Source organism: Prorops nasuta, unplaced genomic scaffold, assembly GCF_024137725.1.
Source record: "Prorops nasuta isolate Cenicafe-Biocafe unplaced genomic scaffold, Cenicafe_Pnas_1.2 PNAS00002, whole genome shotgun sequence".
Taxonomy (NCBI): domain Eukaryota; kingdom Metazoa; phylum Arthropoda; class Insecta; order Hymenoptera; family Bethylidae; genus Prorops; species Prorops nasuta.
Genome location: NW_027116799.1, coordinates 2,867,563 through 2,887,829, shown reverse-complemented (window position 1 = coordinate 2,887,829; position 20,267 = coordinate 2,867,563). Strand labels below are relative to the sequence as shown.

Here is a 20,267-nt window from a genome sequence, read left to right as displayed (position 1 = left end):
CCCATTTTCATAGATTTTTTTGTACGAGGGATGTCTGATTTTTCTCGGTGAAAATAAGGAAAACTAGAAAAATGTGGTAGAAATTTGATGTTATACTCTAATTGGGGTTTATAACGCGCCAGGGTATCATAAATGTCGAGCGACACGCTACCCCCGTAATGATTCATCGGAAACCAGAATCATTAGACGCACAGAAAAGTCTGCCAAGGTGTTCGGAGATCAAATTCTCCCCATTTTATCGAATACAGATAAATTCTTAGAACTTTACCCAATAGGAACCAACCTGATTGGACGAATTGTTTATCATTAAAGAAAATTTACAACATCCATGGTTTAAATAGGGATCAGCGTATATGATTATAATATATGTATAATGGTAAAAGCAAAACAAAAATTATTGACAAAGATGTATAAGTTGTTTTTATTACACAAATAAGGGAAGAAACCATCGTAAAGGATTTTATATCACGCATAAAAAATATGGATAAATAGTAGATTGCCTTATCTTATATAATATAATACAATAGCTTGTAGGTATGGGTTTGTATAATTAGAGAGGAAAAATGATATTAATTGTTTATGCTATTTTACGTTTTATGGAATTTGATTCAAACGTATCGGAAAATGCAAAAATTATTATAAAACACAAAAGTGTATTTCATGTAACATTGTTCATGATAATCTTTAGAAGGCCAAGTATTATCTTGAAAGGTAAATCGAAATAAACAAATAGTGTCCTCGTAAAGCTTATTATCGGTAACCGCTTTTTAGTGTAAAATAACTTCTGTATCATAAAACAACTGATAAATTAAGTATGTAATTACTTAATGTCAGCTGTAAAATAGTTACTTAAGAAAACTAATCAATATTCCTTTCAAGTAATTCTTACTGAATGTCCAAGTTTTTTTTAGTTTTTACTCATTTTTTTTATGGCTTCTTATTTTCCAAGCACCAATTCTGTATCGAAGCCATATCATGGCTAAATCTATGCCCATTTGCGACCAACTCCAAAATGGAACTATTTTTGAGCCATCAATTTCAGTCCAATTAACAGCTACCTCTGTTATAGGAATGTTTAATGATTGTGCAATATATAGCATTTCAACATCAAATGCCCATCTTTCAATGTGCAATGCTTGGAATATGCTTATAGCACTTGATCGAGTTAACAGCTTGAAACCACACTGGGTATCGCGTATTCCTCTTACACAGAATAGCCATACCAAGAAATGGAAACCATACATTAAAATAATTCGGAAAATTGAGCGTTTCACAATTTCTTCTTTTTCCAAATGTGCCCTTGATCCACATACAATGGCCTGTGATGCTGCTGTTTTTTCGGGATTAGTAGAATAGTCAACTGAAAAAAATTATACTTTCATTAAATTTTCTAATAGCATTTTTAATGCTGCTGTAATACATAAATTGCTTACATCCCAAAATTTGTTTTAAACTTTCATCTAATTTTGTTAAATCTTCAAATTTTGTTGCTCCATCTGCATCAGCAAACAATAACGCGCTTCCTCTAGCACTCAGCATGCCCTTCAAATCAGTAAAACTTATAAATTATCAGCATTTATGTAAAGTATTCTTAATGTATTGAGCACTAGGCTGGAATATATTTACTAACCAGTCTAACAGCACCACCTTTACCTCGATTTTTAACTAAAGGCAATACTCTGATTGTATTATACTTTTCTGCATATCTGTGAGCTACTTCAACAGTCTTATCCTTACTTCCATCACTGACTATAATAATTTCATAATCAAGGCCTGACTTTTTACGGTTTTCTAAATAATCAAGGCACTCATCTAACATTGGTGGTACTAAAAATTAAAAATATACCATTTGCTTCTCCATAATATAAATAAGAGTATTGAAAGTCTTACACCTTTCTTCTTCATTATAAGCTGGAACTATCACACTAAGATGAATAGACCACTTGTCATAGAGTGATGGAAAAGCTTTCTTGTCTTTCGTCTTAGGATGAAAGAAATATTTTTCTGCCTCATCACGAAATATTGTAGGATATGGACTCGTTTTTGTGTAAAGAAATAAACAAAACTGAAATATTTTAAATGTATCGTTAAAACAATTTATGTCATAATTATAACTGGAAATGATACTTTTAAAATACATCTGACAAGTAACATAACCTACAAACTTACCCCGATTGCTATTGGAAAAAAAAGAGTAATGAGCCAAAGACTTATATATGCAATAATACCACATGGTATCATTCTAAATGCACTGCAAATTTAAAAAAGAAATATAATGAATGGTTAAAACTTAAAGTGTCTCCCCGTTTTATCGGTTTTCCCCCACATGGATTGCTATGTTGGCCATGGATGGTGGAATGAAAACACTGGAAAACACTGACTACTGAGCTGACTAGGCTGAGTGTAGTGTACGTCAGTGTACGTGTATGTACATACGTATGTACTGAGCATTGAGCAGTAACGTGACGTGACGTATAGCGTTATTTGTAATTCACACAGATAGAGAGTATACTAGTGTTAGTATACACATATGTAATGGATAACAGTATACTTTTAGCAATTATTAATTCTCATAACAACACAACTTACTCTAATTTATTGATAGCAAAAAATAAAAACCGATCATTATTTCGTTAATCAGTCAGTTGATCAGTTGCGAAAAATTTAGTGGATTCTCATCTCTCGTTTTTCTATAAAAATACTAATTAATTTGCAAACGTTAATACACGTATTTATATATTGAATATGCCCTTTCGCAAATCCGAGGAAAACAAGAACGTTGACAACGGAAATGAAAAGATTATAGTCAGCTATAATAGTTTTTTATATTTTAATTACAATACTATAGCTTAAAATTTTGTTATAACTTTTTTTGTTAGATGGAAAAGAACTTAGTGAAAGATACAGATATGACCCCATTGAAAGATGCGACTAATAAAATTGAATTAGTGTCAAATTCTTCATCAAAGTCATCGAAGAAAAAGGTCATGATTGAAGTAGATGAAGATGATCCTTGCTTGCAACAGGGGGATCCACCACTTAGAACAGTTCGGGAAGATCCTCGGTAGTAAAGCAAAATTATAATTACCAATTCATTTTGTGCATTGCTTATGTAAACAATTGTTGTAGATTTCAGCAAACGGATGTAACATTAAGGTGTTACGTCATGTACGCAGACTTCTACCGGTGCGAAAAAATTTTAGGCGAAGGTACTGAAGCATGCGCCTGGTTTAAGAAGGCGTACGAAACATTTTGCCCTACCAGATGGATCGAAAACTTCGACGATTTACGAACAACTGGTAGATTCGCTTGGCATAAGGGTACTAAACAGGGTAAATTCCCTGGCTACAAATATGGTGATTAAACGAAGTTCAGAAGGAAAATAAACGAAACAGATTTAGGAAAATATTGAATATTTATTATACAGGTACCAGACTTTTGTAACTATGAGGTAATTAATATAGTCGTATGAAATGTAATTGAATCCAGAGCTCAGTCGCGTCGAGCGATCCATATTCACATTATACTTCTTCAACAGTTTCTCTTCGGTCAACAAATTCTTCTTACTGTCTTATATCAAGCACACTAACTGTTCATTAACTATAAGACACTTTACGAATTATAAAAAATAAATATTCAAAGAAATTCTCTCTGAAGTTATTGAAAAAATTAAGCCAATAACTAAAGCTTTCATATTTACATTTAATTGTATTTTTTTTAGATAATAAAATAAGGATTTTAATTTGTGCACAAACTCCTTTCACCTCTATGATGAAGACAACTTACCATCTTCAGGTGATTGTTGCTCTTTGGAGCAAGGGAATAAATCCATTGAGTTCCTTTCTTGCCTTTGCACAACCTGTGTCTGGAAATTTAAAAAAAAAAAGAAGCAGGGTTGAAGATAAATGCAGAATTGTCAGAAGCTAAAAAAAATAAACTGTACAAGTATCGTGATCCGTCCGTAAAAAAAAAATAAAGGCAAAATTAAGTTTAATAAAAGATTAGAAATGAAATTTTTTGTAAAACAAATAATTTAACTAATAAAAGTTTATAGTAATTCTAAGACCCAATTAAAAGTTCTTTCTTAATGTTCAGAACAATCTTACTCAAGATTTGTTTGCCACGTCGGTGTAGCAGCTATAAGCTACTAAACGAGGCCCTTCGAATGATGGACGAATTGACAGTCTTTGTCACTACAGGTTCCTCCTAACTCGTATGGACAAAGAATTCCATTTGGATTCGTGTTCCTAATTAAAACGGAAAAAAGCACAAGAACATCCTCAAAACTTCAACGTCGATTAGATAGGCCTACTTATTTCTAGACATTTAAATTCATTTTTACGTCATCAGAAAGAGAAGAACGTTAAGATCTTGTTAAAAAACCCACCTCGGTTCCTTCATATGCGTTAAAATTGAAATATAAGGCGCGATGATCTTTTTATTTGATATTGGAGCATCACAGTTTGTTATTTTCAATGAACTCGATGTGGTTTCACTAGGTCGAGCAATTTCTTCAATTTCACTACACTCTTTTCCAGAAGCAGGGCTTGTTTCTTCTTCCAGAACCAATTTTTCGTTTTCCCTTGGGATAACTGTTTCTGCCATTGTTTCCCCCGCCGTAGTTATTTCTACCATCGACTCATCTGCAGCTGTTTGTACTACCGTTTTCTCAACGATCGTTTTCCTCCTTTCATCCGTTTCTACAAGTGAAGTATCTAATGACATTGCACTAAGATCTAAGCTGAAACAATTAGAAAGATCAACAGCTTTGGCACACTCATCAGACACTTCAGGATTTATGTTACACGCGTTTTTCAATTGTCCATCCATTTCCATGGTATTTGCTTCTTTTGCAATATTCGACGGGTTTTGGGATGACGTGGAACTATTGGAGTCAGTCGGACGTACGGCCGGTATTCTCTTCTTAGACAATTGTCGAATGTGAGCCTTAACTTCCCTAAATCTACTATCCAACAGATTTGCACCTGCTTCTGGCAATCTGAAAACGATGGGACATATTTCGAAATAGTGAGATTCATTATCCAAAATGAATTTTTATTACGTACTGGTAATCTGTTCCTTTGACTTGTTGACCTAGTTCAGAACATATCGTAGCTAAATGATAGCATTCCTTGCGTCCTCTATGAACCTTTGCATGAGCTACAACAACTTTTGGCCCCATGGTGTTGATACGGTTTTTTTGCTCTTGCAATTTCTCTTCAGCAATCCTTAATTGTTCCCTTAATTTCTTCACATCCTCAACCAGACCTGTTTGAAGATCCCTTTCTATATACCACTGCCGAAGAGTTCCTGACAATTCGGCAAGCTCATCCAAAACTGTGTACCTTTAATGAAAAATGTCTTTTATCAAAAACTGTTCCTCATATATACAATAAATCATACAGTGAAACATTTTTACCTTCTCTTTACTAAATTTTGTTCTGTTTCTGTCAAGTGTTGTTGTAGCTTCTCCTTTGGAAGATCGCTTAGAGATTCCAACTCCGTTTCAACCTGCTTTTTTATAGTATCCCATCCCTGTTTGATACTTGCTTTATTAACATTACCATTAAGATTTTGCTTAGCATTATCAGCATCCACACCTTTAATATTAGATAAACTAATAGAATCATTTTTGCTGGAGTTTGATAAGACCATAGTAGAATCTTCTGTATCTTCCGAACTATCAACACTGTTAATAATCTCGCAACTGCTTTGTATTATAAATGTCGATGCATTTGAATCTATCGTAGTATTATTATTAGTCAAATTTCCATCATTCTTTTCATTAATATTTACAACAGCATCACCCTGGATTCTTTTAGCAAAATTATCACCATTAACTACTATTTGATTACTATGTAAAGTTATATTTACAGGTGATGTACCAGGTTGCGTAACGTGACTAGACAAACTTGGTTTCTCTTGTACTTTATTCGTTTTAAAATTAATTGAATCTTTTATTAAAGTCTGCAAGCCAAAACTTGGTCTCGATTGAACCATTGGTATTTCGTTTTCGGCTTTCGTTGTATCATCTGTCCCTTTATCTATTATTCTTCGAGAGGCATTAGATTTTCGTGAAACAAATTCATTTTGAATTTGTATACTAAGATTAGACATTGGCTTTGTCGCTGCTTTAGGATTGACAAAGGTACTTTGCCCAGTTTTTGTAGAATTATCTACATTTGCGTTGGTTTTTGTATTAAGTGATTGGGAAGTTAACGCTTTCTCATTCGTAATCTTTACCAAAATATTATCATTTTGTTTCGAAGACAAAGACGACGAAGATATCGACGCTGTAGTGCTGGAAGGGTTTGACACAGTTGGTGCCTTGAGTTTCGTCGTAGCAGTATTATTTATCAATTTCTGCATTTTCAATTTTTCGCGCTCTACAATTTGTTGCTTCAATCGACGGTACTCCTCTTGCTGAGATGCTGGTAGATGACGCACAGCCTAAAAAAATTATTTATACTTTGATATAGAATATATGTCCACCCTTAGTTTACAACAAACTTTATAAATAAAATTAAAATTACCAATGGTGTATGCATCGCTGTCGTTTTCTTACTTTCAACAGTGGCATTAGTTACACTCTTTTTTCTAGCAACGGGAGACCCAGTAGGGGGCGGAGTAGAAGCGGTTAACGATTCCTGTTTCTTTCGAACATCTCGCAAAAATTGATCCACGCTCTTCTCAAAATCTATTGGAGTTCCCGAGTTGCTTGTTCGTTTTTCCGCATCTCCAGGATTCGATGAACGCTTGTTAAGCTCTGCCTCAGAATCGCTTTCCGAATCCGAATTCAAGTTAATAACAAGCCGCTGTGTATCTGGTAACTTCAAAGTTTTTAAACTAGTGGACCATTTATTTTCAGTAGTTTTCACATTGCTAATAGATTTGCTATCGATAGGTTGATTAGCGTGAAGCATTGAGTTATTCTGCACATTTAAATTCTTTTGATTAATAATCGTGCTATTTTGCAGATTTAAATTCTTTTGATTAACAATCGTGCTATTTTGCGCATTTAAATTCTTTTGATTTACAATCGTACTATTTTGCGCATTTAAATTTATTTGATTTGTTGCTTTGGCATTGGTGTTAACATGATCTTTCTTCACCAACTTGTTAAGCGGATTGTTAAGAATTGTAGTTGATTTTCTTTTTTCACCAACCAACGCTGCTTGTTGCAATTGCTCTACTTTACTAGTTTTATTAAGTGGTACATTTGAAACTTCCAATTCTTGCTTAGCTTCCTTATCTTCTACATTCGATCCAGTAACTGGGCTGGGTAAGGCTGTGGAATTATTACTCGAAGCTAAACTCGTCTGATTTGTATTTAATGATGGCACAACAACAGTTGGCACGGATTTAGTAGACTCCAAATTGGTCGAAGCAGCTACTGTTTTTGCTGTGTTTGCGTTGGTAGAATCTAAGCTAGTTTCAGAGGTTTTAGCGCGTTTTGCCAAAGAAGCCAATAACTTAGCCCTCAACTCATCCTCATCCTCGTCCAAGCTGTGCCTCCTTTTATCGGCTTCGTAAGTAGTTGACCCTGAATTTGAAATCTTAGATTCTTCCACAATATTTTTCTTTTTATTGTCCACAATTCCTTCCTTTGACTTTTCATTATCTACCGAATACTCCGCAGTTTTACTTGATTCTTTGGAGTTCACAAAATTTATATCTGAATTTCTACTTTTCGCAGTATTTACAATAGTCTTGGAAACCGATGAACTCCTTTGTTTCTTCTGGCTACCATGAGTATCATATGTCGACGACCTATTGTGTTCTAAAGATCTAGAGTTACGCGATCTTCTTTCACTAGATAATAATTCTTTATCTCTGGTAGACTTTCTGCTTCGATTAGGAGAGTACCTACTCGAACTCTTATTTCTTCTATTATCCTTTTGGGTGTCTTTTGATAATAAGTTTTTCAATTTACTACTAGTTGCTTGTTTTTTCGTGAGCCTCACTTTGTTTCCACCTCTAGTTCCACGTTTCGTTTTTTTCCTTAATGAAATTGGTTCGGATAGACTCTTTGAGCTTTTAGAACTAATTGCAGATTCTCTTATTACTTCTTTCTTGGTATCATTCGTTATTAGATATTCTGTAATTGGCTGTGTTAACATTGTAGTCTCATTTTCTTGAAACTGAATTACTTCAGGCTGATTCTCTTCTTTCGCTGATTCATCACTAGTTGCAACATTGAATGCCACCGGTGTAGTTGCTAATTTAGCAACGGGCTTAACAAAAGACGAAAGTTTTATGGGCTTAAAAGAAGTATTTGGCCTCGATACAGGTTCGGAATCAATTTCCACTGGTAGCATTTCTGCATTTTTAAATGTAGGCTCTGGTTGAACTTGTCGTTTCTTTCGACCTTCCTTTGGCAACGGCTGCTGCAAATGTTTATTGGACTTAAGTATCAAGGCCGGAACGAGAGATCTATTGATCAAAGTAGGAATTTTATTTTCATCTTTGGTGATGTCCGACACACCCAGCATGTACAGTGGTTCCTCCGTGAATCTTTTACTGGGCAGACGCCTTATTTCATTTGGAATGTTAGGCGTATCAGTGACAATGGCCGCTATCGAACTTTCATCCACATCCGTTTCTGGAAGATCGTCAATGGTCACCAAAGACCCGTTTGGTGAAAAGGACCCGTTCAAAGAAGACGCTCTGGATATCGAACCGCTCTTTCCTGAGACGTCGTTGCAATCTTCTGTGGTTGAATTTTGCGATCGTATCGCATCTTCCCCCTGACTCTCCGATAAATCAAAACTCGCTTTCAGATTTAACCTTGCACGCTCGACGCTCTCCAGGAAGGCCTGATTCTCATTTTCATCTGCTACTAAATTTGATTGAAATGATGACTCAAGGTCATAGTTGAGCACGTCCGAAGGGGAGTAAGGTACGTCGTCGTTAGAATGAACTTTTGGACTTTGGCTGGCAGACCTTTCATACATCTTATCATCACAGGTGTTGGCTAATAATTTAGAAATAGGAATACAAGATATGGAACCAGGAACTGAGAGAAAATCTGGTTTGGAAGCTTCTATAGGGTCAGATGGAGAATATGGAGTATTCCCATATGATGGTTCAATAGCTTGGCTAACGTTATCACAAGAATCGACGTATTGCATGTAAGAATTGGTCTTGCATATGTTATCTTTTAAAGTTTGATCCTCCTGCAGATATTCCACGGGATCAATAGATTGAGCATTGTTTGTTTCATTAAGATTAATAAACGATACGTCGGACGATTTGACTCTCAGGAGATCAGAATCTATAGGTACGCTAGTAGTAATTTTATCGGTAGGTGAATAAGGCAACTTCTCTTTCTCTCTCTCCACATCTGTGTCCAGTTCCATGTCTTCTGTTTGTACATTTCCAATTGTCAAAGGTGGAGTACAAGGAGATGTGTAGTATTCTTCTCCCTCGGTAGGGATTGGTATATTGTCTAGAAAACTCTGAGTAAAAGGACTTTCGCTTCGATTGGCTGTTTTCTTTCCAGACTTTACACCCTTCTTTGCTTTGTTCTGATACTTCTTTATTATAGCAGAGCGTAATGCTGCCATCCTCAACTCCAAATCTTCTATATCAAGCTTATCACTATTAATTTGAGAATTCATTGAAGCAGCTTCTGATTTAGCTGATACTTTTGATTCTTCGTTAGATTTATGAATTTTGTTCTGTTTTGTTTCCAATGCTTTTTGCCTCAAAACAGCTATATCGTCCTCGTCATCAATATTGTGATTATTACTGATTGGTGCTGAGGCATTTTCTTTAGAAAAATTTGTAGTATTTCCATTATTGTCTGATCCTTTATTTAGGAGATGAGATAACTTTTCTTTTAAAGACGAGGCATTCTCTTTAGTTTTTTTAACAGCTGATCCTAATGAAACATTTTCAGCTTGCTTAGTTTTCTTTAATAATTTAGCTATATTGTTGTATACTTCTATATCACTGACTGTTCTGGGATTAGAATCAAGTTTCGAAAGTTTTCTACATTCGCGCATACTGCGTTTTGGCGACCTTCCCCGACGTGGTGATCGTTTTACAAGAGGCGATCTTCTCAGAGGTGATCTTCTTAAAGGAGATCTTGGACGAGTTTTTGGAGATCTCGATCGTCTGGGGGAAAGTCTTCCTTTATTTGGAGATTTATGTCTGATAGGGGATTTCATAGCTACTCTTGATCTACAGCTCCTATGTACTGAATTTCCTTCTTTATGCCGCGATCTGGATTTACTAACTTCTTTGGAAACATTGCCATTTAATGAACTCCATTTATCTGCTACAGCTATGTCTATGGAAGGTCCAGAAATTACAGCATCATCAACGTTAAATGTAGAGCCGCTACTAGTCCTTTTTCTTCTTTTCCTCTTTTTTCTAGCTTTTGACAAATTATGCAATAGAAGCTGACTAGGTCTCTCTATGAATCCAACAATCTCCATGTCACTATCACTTGAAATGGGTACCAAGTCATCGTTCTTTTCTTGCAGCTTTGAGGAAGAATATTTTACTCCCAAAGGTGTAGATTCTTTCAAACGACGGCGATTCTCTTTCCCATGGACTGCATCTTGAGGAATAATATGAACTTCTACTTGATTAGAGCAGCATTAACATTATGCAGGAAACTAATTTTATGTTTGATTAGAATCACATTCTATGTAATTTGCTAGGTTTTTTTGTCATTTCTAGTAAATCTAATGGAACAAAGTTTAAGTAAAAGTATATAAATAAATTAATATTAAAAACTTTGAAACCCAAAAGGAATAAAAGAAAAGAATAAAATATCAATATTTGCTAAGAGCAAGCTTAAAAGCTGGGTAATTAATCAATTATGCAATAAGTAAAATTCAGCAACTGCAGTTACATGCAATATTAGCTTACCTCTATTATTGTAATTCCTATCATGGATTAGCCTTGTAGGAGCTGTGCACCAAGATGCACAATACTGAGTTGACATGCATGCAGGACATTGTGATATTCTATTCCTGTAGGCACATGCTGGATGACTTTCTTCAGACGAGCTCACATCCTCCAAAGATATTTCACCTTCTTCTTTCCCATCAAGAATTTCTATAGTTTCCGTGCATCCACTGGACAGATCGCTTGCCATCCTTAAAATTAACCTCAAATCTCAAGTAATTAAAACATTTCATTTAAAAACCTAAGTTAACCGAAATAGAATCAACTTTTATAAAATGTAAGTGCAGTTGTTGCGTATTTGACTTAAACCGTATAAAAAAAGCTGTGAACAAAGCGCTGGTATTATTTTATTGCCAGGGAGTTTGATTGGTTCATTAAAATAAACAATAAATCCTTGATAAGTTACTTTAAAGCATTTAGATCACTTTCACATTACAATTGACAAATTTATGTAAAACAATTGACCATGAGCAAGCAACACGACCCACAGGCCACACGATGATTGCGATGATTAATCATGGAATAGAACGAGATGGAAATACGGAACAGATGGAATCGAATAATGGATACAGTGTTCGACGGAATTGGAATGGGATAAGAATATGAAATAGAGTGGATTGGACTGACCCAGCCTTAACGTACCTCACGTACCTTAACCATATGTATATAACATATGTATTATCTATATAGCTTAACATGCTTTATTTAACAGTATAACCGGTATAACCTTAGCTTTTTCGGAGCCAAAAAAAACCTAAAATAATAATATCAGTCTCTGATGTTAGAGTTACAATACTATAGTAAAACTCTTTAGATGAATGACGTAATTTTATTTTATAGACATTCCTCAAAGGATAATTATCATCATGAAAATTTAAAAGAATCTTTGCGGGACTGCTATAAACCACAGAACAATACTAAGTTCGTTCGAATTAACCAATTAAAATAACGGAATTGTGTTTTAAACCGCTTTGAAGTAAACTAAAATTTTAAAGTGATTTTTTTGTCAAACCCTATTACATTAATAATAGTATATGCTATACATAAAATATAGGATTACTAACATAATTGAGTTTAGTAGGACCCATTTTTAGATTTAATTTATTGTAAAATTGAACTATTTTTCTTTTACAAATATAATTTATTATCAAAAGTTTGTTAACAAAAATATTCAATTATAAAACTTATTTTACAATATTACATATGAAAAATATCATTTATTATTATCAGTTTTTAATTGATTTTTTAGCACATTAAATTTGGGTTTTACATAATGAACCAGAAGATCTTTGTCAAACATGAAACGTGCCAGTGAAGAATCACCTATACCGGATAAAACTGAGACTAACTTTGCCATCTCATTAACACTTTTCACTTGTATATCCATAAATTTTGTTACAATAAAGTCACTTGCATTTAAATCATTATATATTTTGGCTACATCGTTAGCAGCAACTAACTTCTCACTGATTTCAATCTCCAGTTGCAAAGCTGTCTACAAAATTAAATAATTTTTAAGTATATATTACTTTTAACATATATTGTAACTATTTCATTTTTTTAATTAAGCTCTCTATGTCATGAAATTTACTATCAACTGACAAAGCATATCTTTTTTTATATAAAAACTACTGATAATATTATTAAAATTTTTGTAGAAAATTGAAAAAGAAGGAATAGGTGGAGCATAGGAAATATTAGATTATTAACTAAAGTATAAAGCAGTAGAGTTTGAAAGCTGCTCAAGCTTTTGTAAATGCAGGGCTAATGTTGTTTACTTTTAAAGCATTCAGGGGACATCCCCAGTCATCTTGCACACCAGGAGAACAAATTTGGTTTAAATAAACTTTTCCTCCGCGCATAATAATATAATTTAAGAATTGTAATGCATGATCGTGCTCTTCATGGTGCATTTGCATAAAAAATGACTGAAATCCGGGTAAGGCTACATCCACGCGACCAAAATACGCAGCCTTTAAAAATTAATATATTATTATTTTATTCGATCTTTATACTCGTTAAATGGGAAATATTATTTAATCTTAGATTCTGTTACCATAGAAAGATAGTAATAAAATGCTTTAAATTCTGCATTAATTTGCCGATTGAAAACCAATTCTATGTCTCTGTGAAATTGGAACTTGACCATTTGATCACTTGGCCATTTCGTAGGTTGACCTGTATTGCAGGATTCTGCAATTCTTGCATCATCTGTGTAGTTCCTTCCAAACAATTTTTGAAATGGAAATCTCTTTAAATTGTTCGTTGAAATTTTATTAAAAACACCTTTTTTATTTATATTCTGCAATATATACACATATAATTTGAAAGTACAAAATATAAACGTGAAAAACTGAAAAAAGCTTAAGTTATGATAAAAATTTACCCAAAATAGCGATCTGCTTAAAAGAGGAAAGAAAATCATATTTTGATTTACACCATTTACGACGGATTTATTGCACCTGACATAATTTCCAAATAAATATGTATATTTCAAAAATGTGTAGTAACCATTATAGTCGTGATCCTCAATTCTTTTATCTTGTAATTAATTTCAGTTCAGTGAACTTGAGAATTAATAAAAAAAAAAAAGACTTGGAGGAGCTGGGATTTGAACCCAGGACTTTCCGCATGCGAAGCGGACACTCTACCACTGAGTTACACCCCCGATTGATGTTTTGAGCTTAAAATTTCAATAAGTCGTACACAAGCAAATTATCGAAATAAATATATATTATATATTTTCTGAATATCATCTTAATTTTAATCCTTAAAAAATAATAAAAGGCAATCCTTGATCCAAAAAATCAGGTATTTAGATTAAATTAATATAATGATATTAAAAAAAAAATTATATTATTAAGTTTCGATGCTTATATTAATGAGAAATCAGTATTATAAAATAAATAATATTTAACATTAAAATTTTTAAATAATTATTAGTCGAAAACAGTACGATTTTTAAAACTATAGAATGTGTAGCTAGTTATTACGGTTATTACAGTTGTTACTATGACTTTTGTAGTAGCGGCTTAACAATCTCCTCGTTTGTTCTCTGTTGACAAATATTAACGCCGCTAAAAATAAGGTTAGAATACAGTTGTGTCAGACTGAATAGGACTGAATTTTGCGAAGAAACGAATAATATGTTACATATTTTAATACAACGATAAAATATACTTTCTCTCTGTTTCATTTTGCTCGAATTAAGTTATTCGAATATTTATTTACTGTGGGCTTAAAAACTATTAAGGTAATAATAGCATAATAGCATTTTTCAATTTCTTATTTAGATTTTAAAACAGATTAATGATTGAAACTTTTATTAGTTGTGAAAATGGCATTACGCACTTATGGAGACAAACCTATCAGTTTCCAAGTTGAAGAAAATGGGGAATATTACTGTATTGGTTCAGAAGTGGGTAATTATTTACGACTTTTTCGTGGGTCACTTTACAAACGTTACCCTGGTATGTTCCGAAGATCTATTACCAATGATGAAAGAAAAAAATTAGTTGAGCTTGGTTTAAGCCAACATGTTCTTGCATCTAGCGTATCACTTTTACGTGCTAGTGAAGTAGAAGATATTATAGAGGGTAATGATGACAAATACAAAGCAGTATCAGTACATTCTACAGAACCACCAGCACCAAGGGAAGGCAAGTCTAAAAAGTCAATGGCATGGGTTCCCAGTTTACCAAATAGTTCTCACCTCGATGCTGTACCACAGGCTACACCTATTAATAGAAATAGAGTTCATAATAAAAAAGTTAGAACATTCCCATTATGGTAAATATAGTACCTATATCTTTATCATTTAAGCATAAGTATTCAATGAGAATCAATAAACAGATGTATTATTTTCAACAGTTTTGATGATACAGATCCATCTGCTAATTTGGAAAATGCTGCTCAACAAGAAATGTTAGTACCTATACGTTTGGACATGGAAATAGAAGGGCAAAAATTAAGAGATACATTTACCTGGAATAAAAATGGTAATTAAATTAAAATATTAAAATTGAAATCTATTATTATCCATTCATTTTTATATTTCTATCTTATCCAGAGAGTCTTATAACACCAGAACAATTTGCTGAAGTATTATGTGATGATTTAGATCTAAATCCTTTGACTTTTGTTCCTGCAATTGCTCAAGCAATAAGGCAGCAGATAGAAGCATTTCCACAGGAAACTATTTTGGATGATCAATGTGACCAAAGAGTTATAATAAAATTAAATATACATGTTGGAAACACATCCTTGGTTGACCAAGTGGAATGGGATATGTCAGAAAAGGAAAATAATCCAGAAAAATTTGCGATGAAATTATGTGCTGAGCTGGGTCTTGGAGGAGAATTTGTAACTGCAATTGCATATAGCGTTCGTGGCCAATTATCATGGCACCAAAGAACTTATGCATTTTCTGAGGCTCCTTTGCCCACTGTAGAAGTTCCATTTAGGCCACCCTCAGAAGCTGATCAATGGGCTCCCTTTTTAGAAACACTGACCGACGCGGAAATGGAAAAGAAAATACGAGATCAAGACAGAAACACACGGTATAATTTTTTTATTCATTATTATTATCTTAAAGTTATGCTTTCCTGTACAATTAAAATAATTAATGTTTTTTTTTTCTTTTAGGCGTATGAGACGATTAGCCAATACAACACCCGGATGGTAAAATATCCGGCACTAATTATTATTTCTTACATTGTACTCGAATTTCATCAAGATTTAAATTAATTTTAATGACGATGTCCTAAACACTATACTTGCATATTTGAAATAAAAATGGATTTAAAAGAAGAAAGAAGCAAATGATGTGTTTATCTAATTATATGTACGATAAGAACGAATTGCGTCAATAAGTAATAAAATCACATTTTCGGATTTTTTTAAATCGATAAGGGTATAAATGTACAAGGTATTCTCAAATGAACTGATTTTACTTAAATGGTGGATGCAGATATATTCAATCTGCTCTGAATAAATATTCGTCATATATGTTTATCGTTTGGTTGCCTGCATTATATAATTGCTACAAATTTCATAACCATTATCGAGTACACACGCTTATCAGTTAAGATTTGTATTTTGTAAAATAAGAGCTCTAAATACCGAGTAGAATTTTCTACTAGAAATATTATCTCATATGACTTAAATATTCAACAATTGCAATTAGAGTTTGGTAACAGAAGTTTCACATTAGCAATTCAAATTATAACCAAAACCTTGAATCTATTAGAATAATTTCCTTTATAGTATTTCTTACAGAAACTTCCCTAAACTTAAAATGATTATTTGCATCAATCATCAATATTTAAAAGTTGAATAAATAATTAAACTCCAAGAGACATGCATGACCTATCTGTATGGTTCAATGTACAGAAAGGTGCTTACTAAGTTCAAATGGAAAATCAAGAAACATTGATCGAGAACAGAGTAAAAAAACGTAGATTTATGACTAGTTGTTCAAACGTTTTGATAAATTCATATATTTGGTAAAAATTACAAACTAAATTTAATTCCAATCAGATCTTTTGTTTTAGATAAGTATACCTAAAGATGTATAAATGAAAAGTTTTCCATAATGTCGGTTCGGTATAATATTCAGAAAAGAACTATAATGATTAATATTATAATAAATGTATTAATTTCAAATAAATGGTCACTATGCCACATGAGTTGGGCAAGTTGGAGTTGACGATAAAATTCTAAGATGACAAGTGTGGGAGGGAGAGGGAAACACATAACGAGAGACACGTGAATTGGAGAATATACGAACGTGATTAGTAATTTGATTAGTTTTGCTTCAGCGGTCTCGCCGGCCGGACGCAAGCGAATCGCAGAGGCTTGAAAGTATCGGTTCCAGGAAGGTCAATTGGAAATATGGATTCAATGTGGTTTAAACCTCAATGTCAAAAACGCAATAATCCTCCGACATTTGTCAATCCTTTTATATCCAGACCGTGGAATAAAGATGGGGGTGTGATAGCGGCTGCCACTAGCAGTGGGAACATTGGACTTAAAGGAATTATTGCTGGTAATCAATCCTAACTATCATTATTTTTATTCATCCTTTAAGAAAAATTAATCTTGTTTTATTTGAAGTAATCATTGTTGGTAATCAATGAATGATAATTATTTAAAAAATGTACGATAATAATTATTTTGGACTGAAGAAATTCATTGTTAACAAATTGTAATATCGTTTGTTAGAATTACACGTATAGTTATATTAAATTGACACTGCTGGTGAATAGTAGATACAATCATACGATAAACGCATAACAGAAAATAGAAGTTTTTGTCGTAATAATAATTAGTTTGATTTATATTTTTTAAGAATAGTATTATGGTAAACCTATAGCATCACAGTTGTCAATAAATAGATTTTTATTTTATCGATTTCTCCAAAAAATAGGAAAACGTCGAACAATTTGCATGAAATGACAAAGTTCAAGTTTCGCATAACTCAACAAACATTGGAATGGAAATTACCTGCTATTATTACTATTTGTGTACCTTGAATGCATTTTTACCATCTAGAAATACTGAATCACTGTAATAGGAAAAGCGGATAACCTGTCTCTATATAAGTTTGACTTCCCTATATATTTTCATCATAATAAAATTTCCAATCATGTTGATGGTTTTTAAATTACTAATTTTTTTCTAGGTGGAATTACTGGAGGAATAGAAATTTGTATTACATTCCCAACTGAGTATGTGAAAACTCAGCTGCAATTGGATGGTAAAACTGGAGCTGGAAAACAATACTCTGGTATAGCAGATTGTGTAAAGAAAACTGTGAAAAATCATGGGTTTTTTGGATTATACAGAGGCCTTTCTGTCCTTTTATATGGATCTATACCCAAGTCAGCTGTACGTTTTGGAGCATTTGAATCAGTCAAAAAACAATTGGTTGACGCAGATGGTAAACTTAATGCACAGAGACGACTTTTTGCGGGACTCTGTGCTGGTGTTTGCGAAGCTATTTTTGCAGTAACACCTATGGAAACAGTTAAAGTTAAATTTATCAATGATCAACGTTCTCCTAATCCTAGATACAGAGGCTTTTTTCATGGTGTTAAACTCATTGTGAAAGAACATGGTAAGCTATTGAATCATTAAGCTATAGAAAACTATTTTTCATTATTATCTTATCTATTTAAAAACCATAACTGGTTACACAATCTTAAGTCTGTTGCAAATAAACATATTATTGCAACACAATATGACCAAAGTTTATTAATATAACACTAATAGTCAGAAAACCAATTTCACTTAACCAATATTGAAGTGTAATTTTGAAATATTCTGTTCAGGTTTCAAAGGTGTCTACCAAGGTGTAGGACCAACAATTTTAAAACAGGGTTCAAATCAAGCTATTCGATTTTTTGTTATGGAAACTTTGAAAGATTGGTATAGAGGAGGGGACAATAACAAAACTGTCCCTAAAATGGTTGTCGGAGCATTTGGAGCAGTTGCTGGTGCAGCATCTGTCTATGGAAATACTCCCATTGATGTTGTAAAGACTAGAATGCAGGTAAGAACAAAAGTCTTACATTATAGTAGTGTTTTTTCTATTTAATATTTATTGTAACACCTAATCTCTATATTTTTATAAAAATAGGGGCTAGAGGCAGCTAAGTACAAAAATAGTATGGACTGTGCACTTCAAATTTGGAAGAATGAAGGCCCAACAGCTTTCTACAAAGGAACAGTACCAAGATTAAGCAGAGTATGTTTGGATGTTGCCATTACATTTATGATTTATGATTCCTTCATGGATCTATTTAATAGAGTTTGGCCTTGAACATTCCATTGTATGATAATTATGGTAGAAGTGTAATCATGCATCAGAAAGTTTTACATTCCTTAAAATGTATTTGAAACTCGTACATTGTCATAACGTTAATCGCGAATGAAACAAATCAGAGATTTTTGGATAATGGTATATTTGGAGAATATGAGTTGTTGAATGTTATTTGTTAATGTGTTATCTTTCAAAGAGTCTTTATACTTTATTTATAATATGTTACGTTTATCCAGCAACATTCCATTTTTAATTATTTATGCAACTTTTTCTCACGCGGTTTTACAACTCCAAATGAATGTTGAAAAAGTTATAATTAAATTATACATAATATTGTATACATTGTATAGTAACAACATATTAAATAATAGAATGAATTAATTGAATGCTTGTAAAGATTCTAAGAATTATATTCTTACAATTTTGTACAGAAAGAATTACTATATACGCTGATACAGCGCTGACAATATGTACATTCGATAATTGAAGTAAATAACCGTTTTCATTATATTTACAAGAAACACAAAAATATCTATAAGTATTACACGAGAACTTGATAAAATTGCGAAATATAGTTTTATTATTTAATGTATACTCTTTGCAGTCTATCCATTGAAACAAATTATTGTGGTATGACTCATTTTGTTTCTTTCATTTTCTATTTCACATAAACATTATAACTATTGAACAAAGATGAGAAAAGTGCAGTCGTCGTAAATACTAATGAAAGTAGTATGAGTTAAAAATAGAATCTTGAGAAATTACCCGATGCTTACGATATAAATCCAAACGAATGAATACGTGAAAATATATAAATTCGTAATTTCGTAAAGGAATTAAAAGATCTATTTTACTACTTTGTATTATGTATAAATTTTGCTATTTACAAACCTATTATTTATACTACAACGAATATACTTCTTTTCAAAGTAAAGTTTGTCTTTTATTCAAAGCCTTTGCAATTATTTTTATAATAAAAATCAATTTTAATATAAAACAAATTTTTGAAGAATGTGTCATAATCTTTAACTCTTTGAAGCAAAGAGCCGTTAATCAAACTCTTTGAGTGGTCACTTTCAAAAATTGTTCACACAGATGTCGATAAGATTTCTCTCAGCATTGGTGTCACAGCCATTGAACGTTGCAGTTTAAGTCGTAAGAGATATTAAGGTATGCAAAAGAGTAAATGCGAATATTTCTTTCAGAAAAAAATGCAATAATTATAATATAATTTTAGTGTCAACAGTAAGAGTACGCGCCATGAATTCAAATTAAAGAGTTCTCAATGGATTGAATGAAATTATTCGCTTCAGCCGGCAAGATGATGGATGCGAATCATGAGGAGACTTTCATAAAAAGAAATAAAAGAATAACCTGGCAAGTTGAAAATAGTGAGGAAGATTCTCGAGAAACCAACAGACACTGAACTCCATATAATTGGAAAGTGGAAGAGGAGCGGGTCAGAAAAAGCGGGACGAGAGAGGAAAGTCGAATTTATCCTATATTAGAATGTTTGGGTGTAATA

The 20,267-nt window shown here is 32.8% G+C and overlaps 6 protein-coding genes and 1 non-coding gene across 8 annotated transcripts in view; 3 read left to right on the top strand and 4 right to left on the bottom strand.

Moving 5' to 3' along the window:
* Positions 1–3,854, top strand: part of COX6B (Cytochrome c oxidase subunit 6B) — a 52,856-nt gene extending 49,002 nt beyond the window's left edge. The window contains exons 1-4 of one of the 2 annotated variants that reach the window (XM_066734508.1): positions 2,612–2,805; positions 2,880–3,064; positions 3,130–3,427; positions 3,722–3,854. In XM_066734508.1, coding sequence (XP_066590605.1) covers positions 2,746–2,805; positions 2,880–3,064; positions 3,130–3,364 — 480 coding nt within the window. In that variant the 5' untranslated portion in view covers positions 2,612–2,745 and the 3' untranslated portion in view covers positions 3,365–3,427; positions 3,722–3,854. Of the gene's footprint in view, positions 1–2,611; positions 2,806–2,879; positions 3,065–3,129; positions 3,428–3,721 lie in introns of those variants that run through there. The other variant, XM_066734513.1, reaches the window with a different exon arrangement.
* Positions 408–2,396, bottom strand: wol (Dolichyl-phosphate beta-glucosyltransferase wollknaeuel). Its single transcript, XM_066734489.1, has 5 exons — positions 2,170–2,396; positions 1,891–2,065; positions 1,631–1,827; positions 1,434–1,542; positions 408–1,360 (listed from the first exon to the last, which is right to left on the bottom strand). The coding sequence occupies exons 1-5, from the start codon at positions 2,239–2,241 to the stop codon at positions 915–917; spliced, it is 999 nt and encodes a 332-aa protein (XP_066590586.1). The 5' UTR covers positions 2,242–2,396; the 3' UTR covers positions 408–914.
* On the bottom strand, positions 3,726–11,402 carry LOC136777846 (serine-rich adhesin for platelets-like). Its single transcript, XM_066734437.1, has 7 exons — positions 10,882–11,402; positions 6,534–10,567; positions 5,420–6,450; positions 5,067–5,345; positions 4,388–4,999; positions 4,107–4,247; positions 3,726–3,865 (listed from the first exon to the last, which is right to left on the bottom strand). Exons 1-6 carry the CDS (start codon positions 11,108–11,110, stop codon positions 4,148–4,150), a joined length of 6,285 nt encoding a protein of 2,094 aa, XP_066590534.1. The 5' UTR covers positions 11,111–11,402; the 3' UTR covers positions 3,726–3,865; positions 4,107–4,147.
* Positions 11,403–12,133: 731 nt separating this feature from the next.
* Positions 12,134–13,345, bottom strand: LOC136780384 (ferritin, heavy subunit-like). The gene is made up of 4 exons (XM_066738700.1): positions 13,307–13,345; positions 12,977–13,222; positions 12,699–12,893; positions 12,134–12,415 (listed from the first exon to the last, which is right to left on the bottom strand). The coding sequence occupies exons 1-4, from the start codon at positions 13,343–13,345 to the stop codon at positions 12,134–12,136; spliced, it is 762 nt and encodes a 253-aa protein (XP_066594797.1).
* Positions 13,346–13,516: 171 nt separating this feature from the next.
* On the bottom strand, positions 13,517–13,588 carry TRNAA-CGC (transfer RNA alanine (anticodon CGC)). Its single transcript has one exon. It is a non-coding gene; the product is annotated as a tRNA-Ala (tRNA).
* Positions 13,589–13,959: 371 nt separating this feature from the next.
* On the top strand, positions 13,960–16,626 carry Snr1 (SWI/SNF related, matrix associated, actin dependent regulator of chromatin, subfamily b, member 1). Its single transcript, XM_066734481.1, has 5 exons — positions 13,960–14,173; positions 14,250–14,709; positions 14,791–14,918; positions 14,990–15,479; positions 15,565–16,626. Exons 2-5 carry the CDS (start codon positions 14,258–14,260, stop codon positions 15,602–15,604), a joined length of 1,110 nt encoding a protein of 369 aa, XP_066590578.1. The 5' UTR covers positions 13,960–14,173; positions 14,250–14,257; the 3' UTR covers positions 15,605–16,626.
* Positions 16,627–16,691: 65 nt separating this feature from the next.
* Positions 16,692–19,670, top strand: sea (scheggia). The gene is made up of 4 exons (XM_066734495.1): positions 16,692–16,966; positions 17,603–18,037; positions 18,252–18,472; positions 18,560–19,670. Exons 1-4 carry the CDS (start codon positions 16,813–16,815, stop codon positions 18,740–18,742), a joined length of 993 nt encoding a protein of 330 aa, XP_066590592.1. The 5' UTR covers positions 16,692–16,812; the 3' UTR covers positions 18,743–19,670.
* The last annotated feature ends 597 nt before the right edge of the window (positions 19,671–20,267 follow it).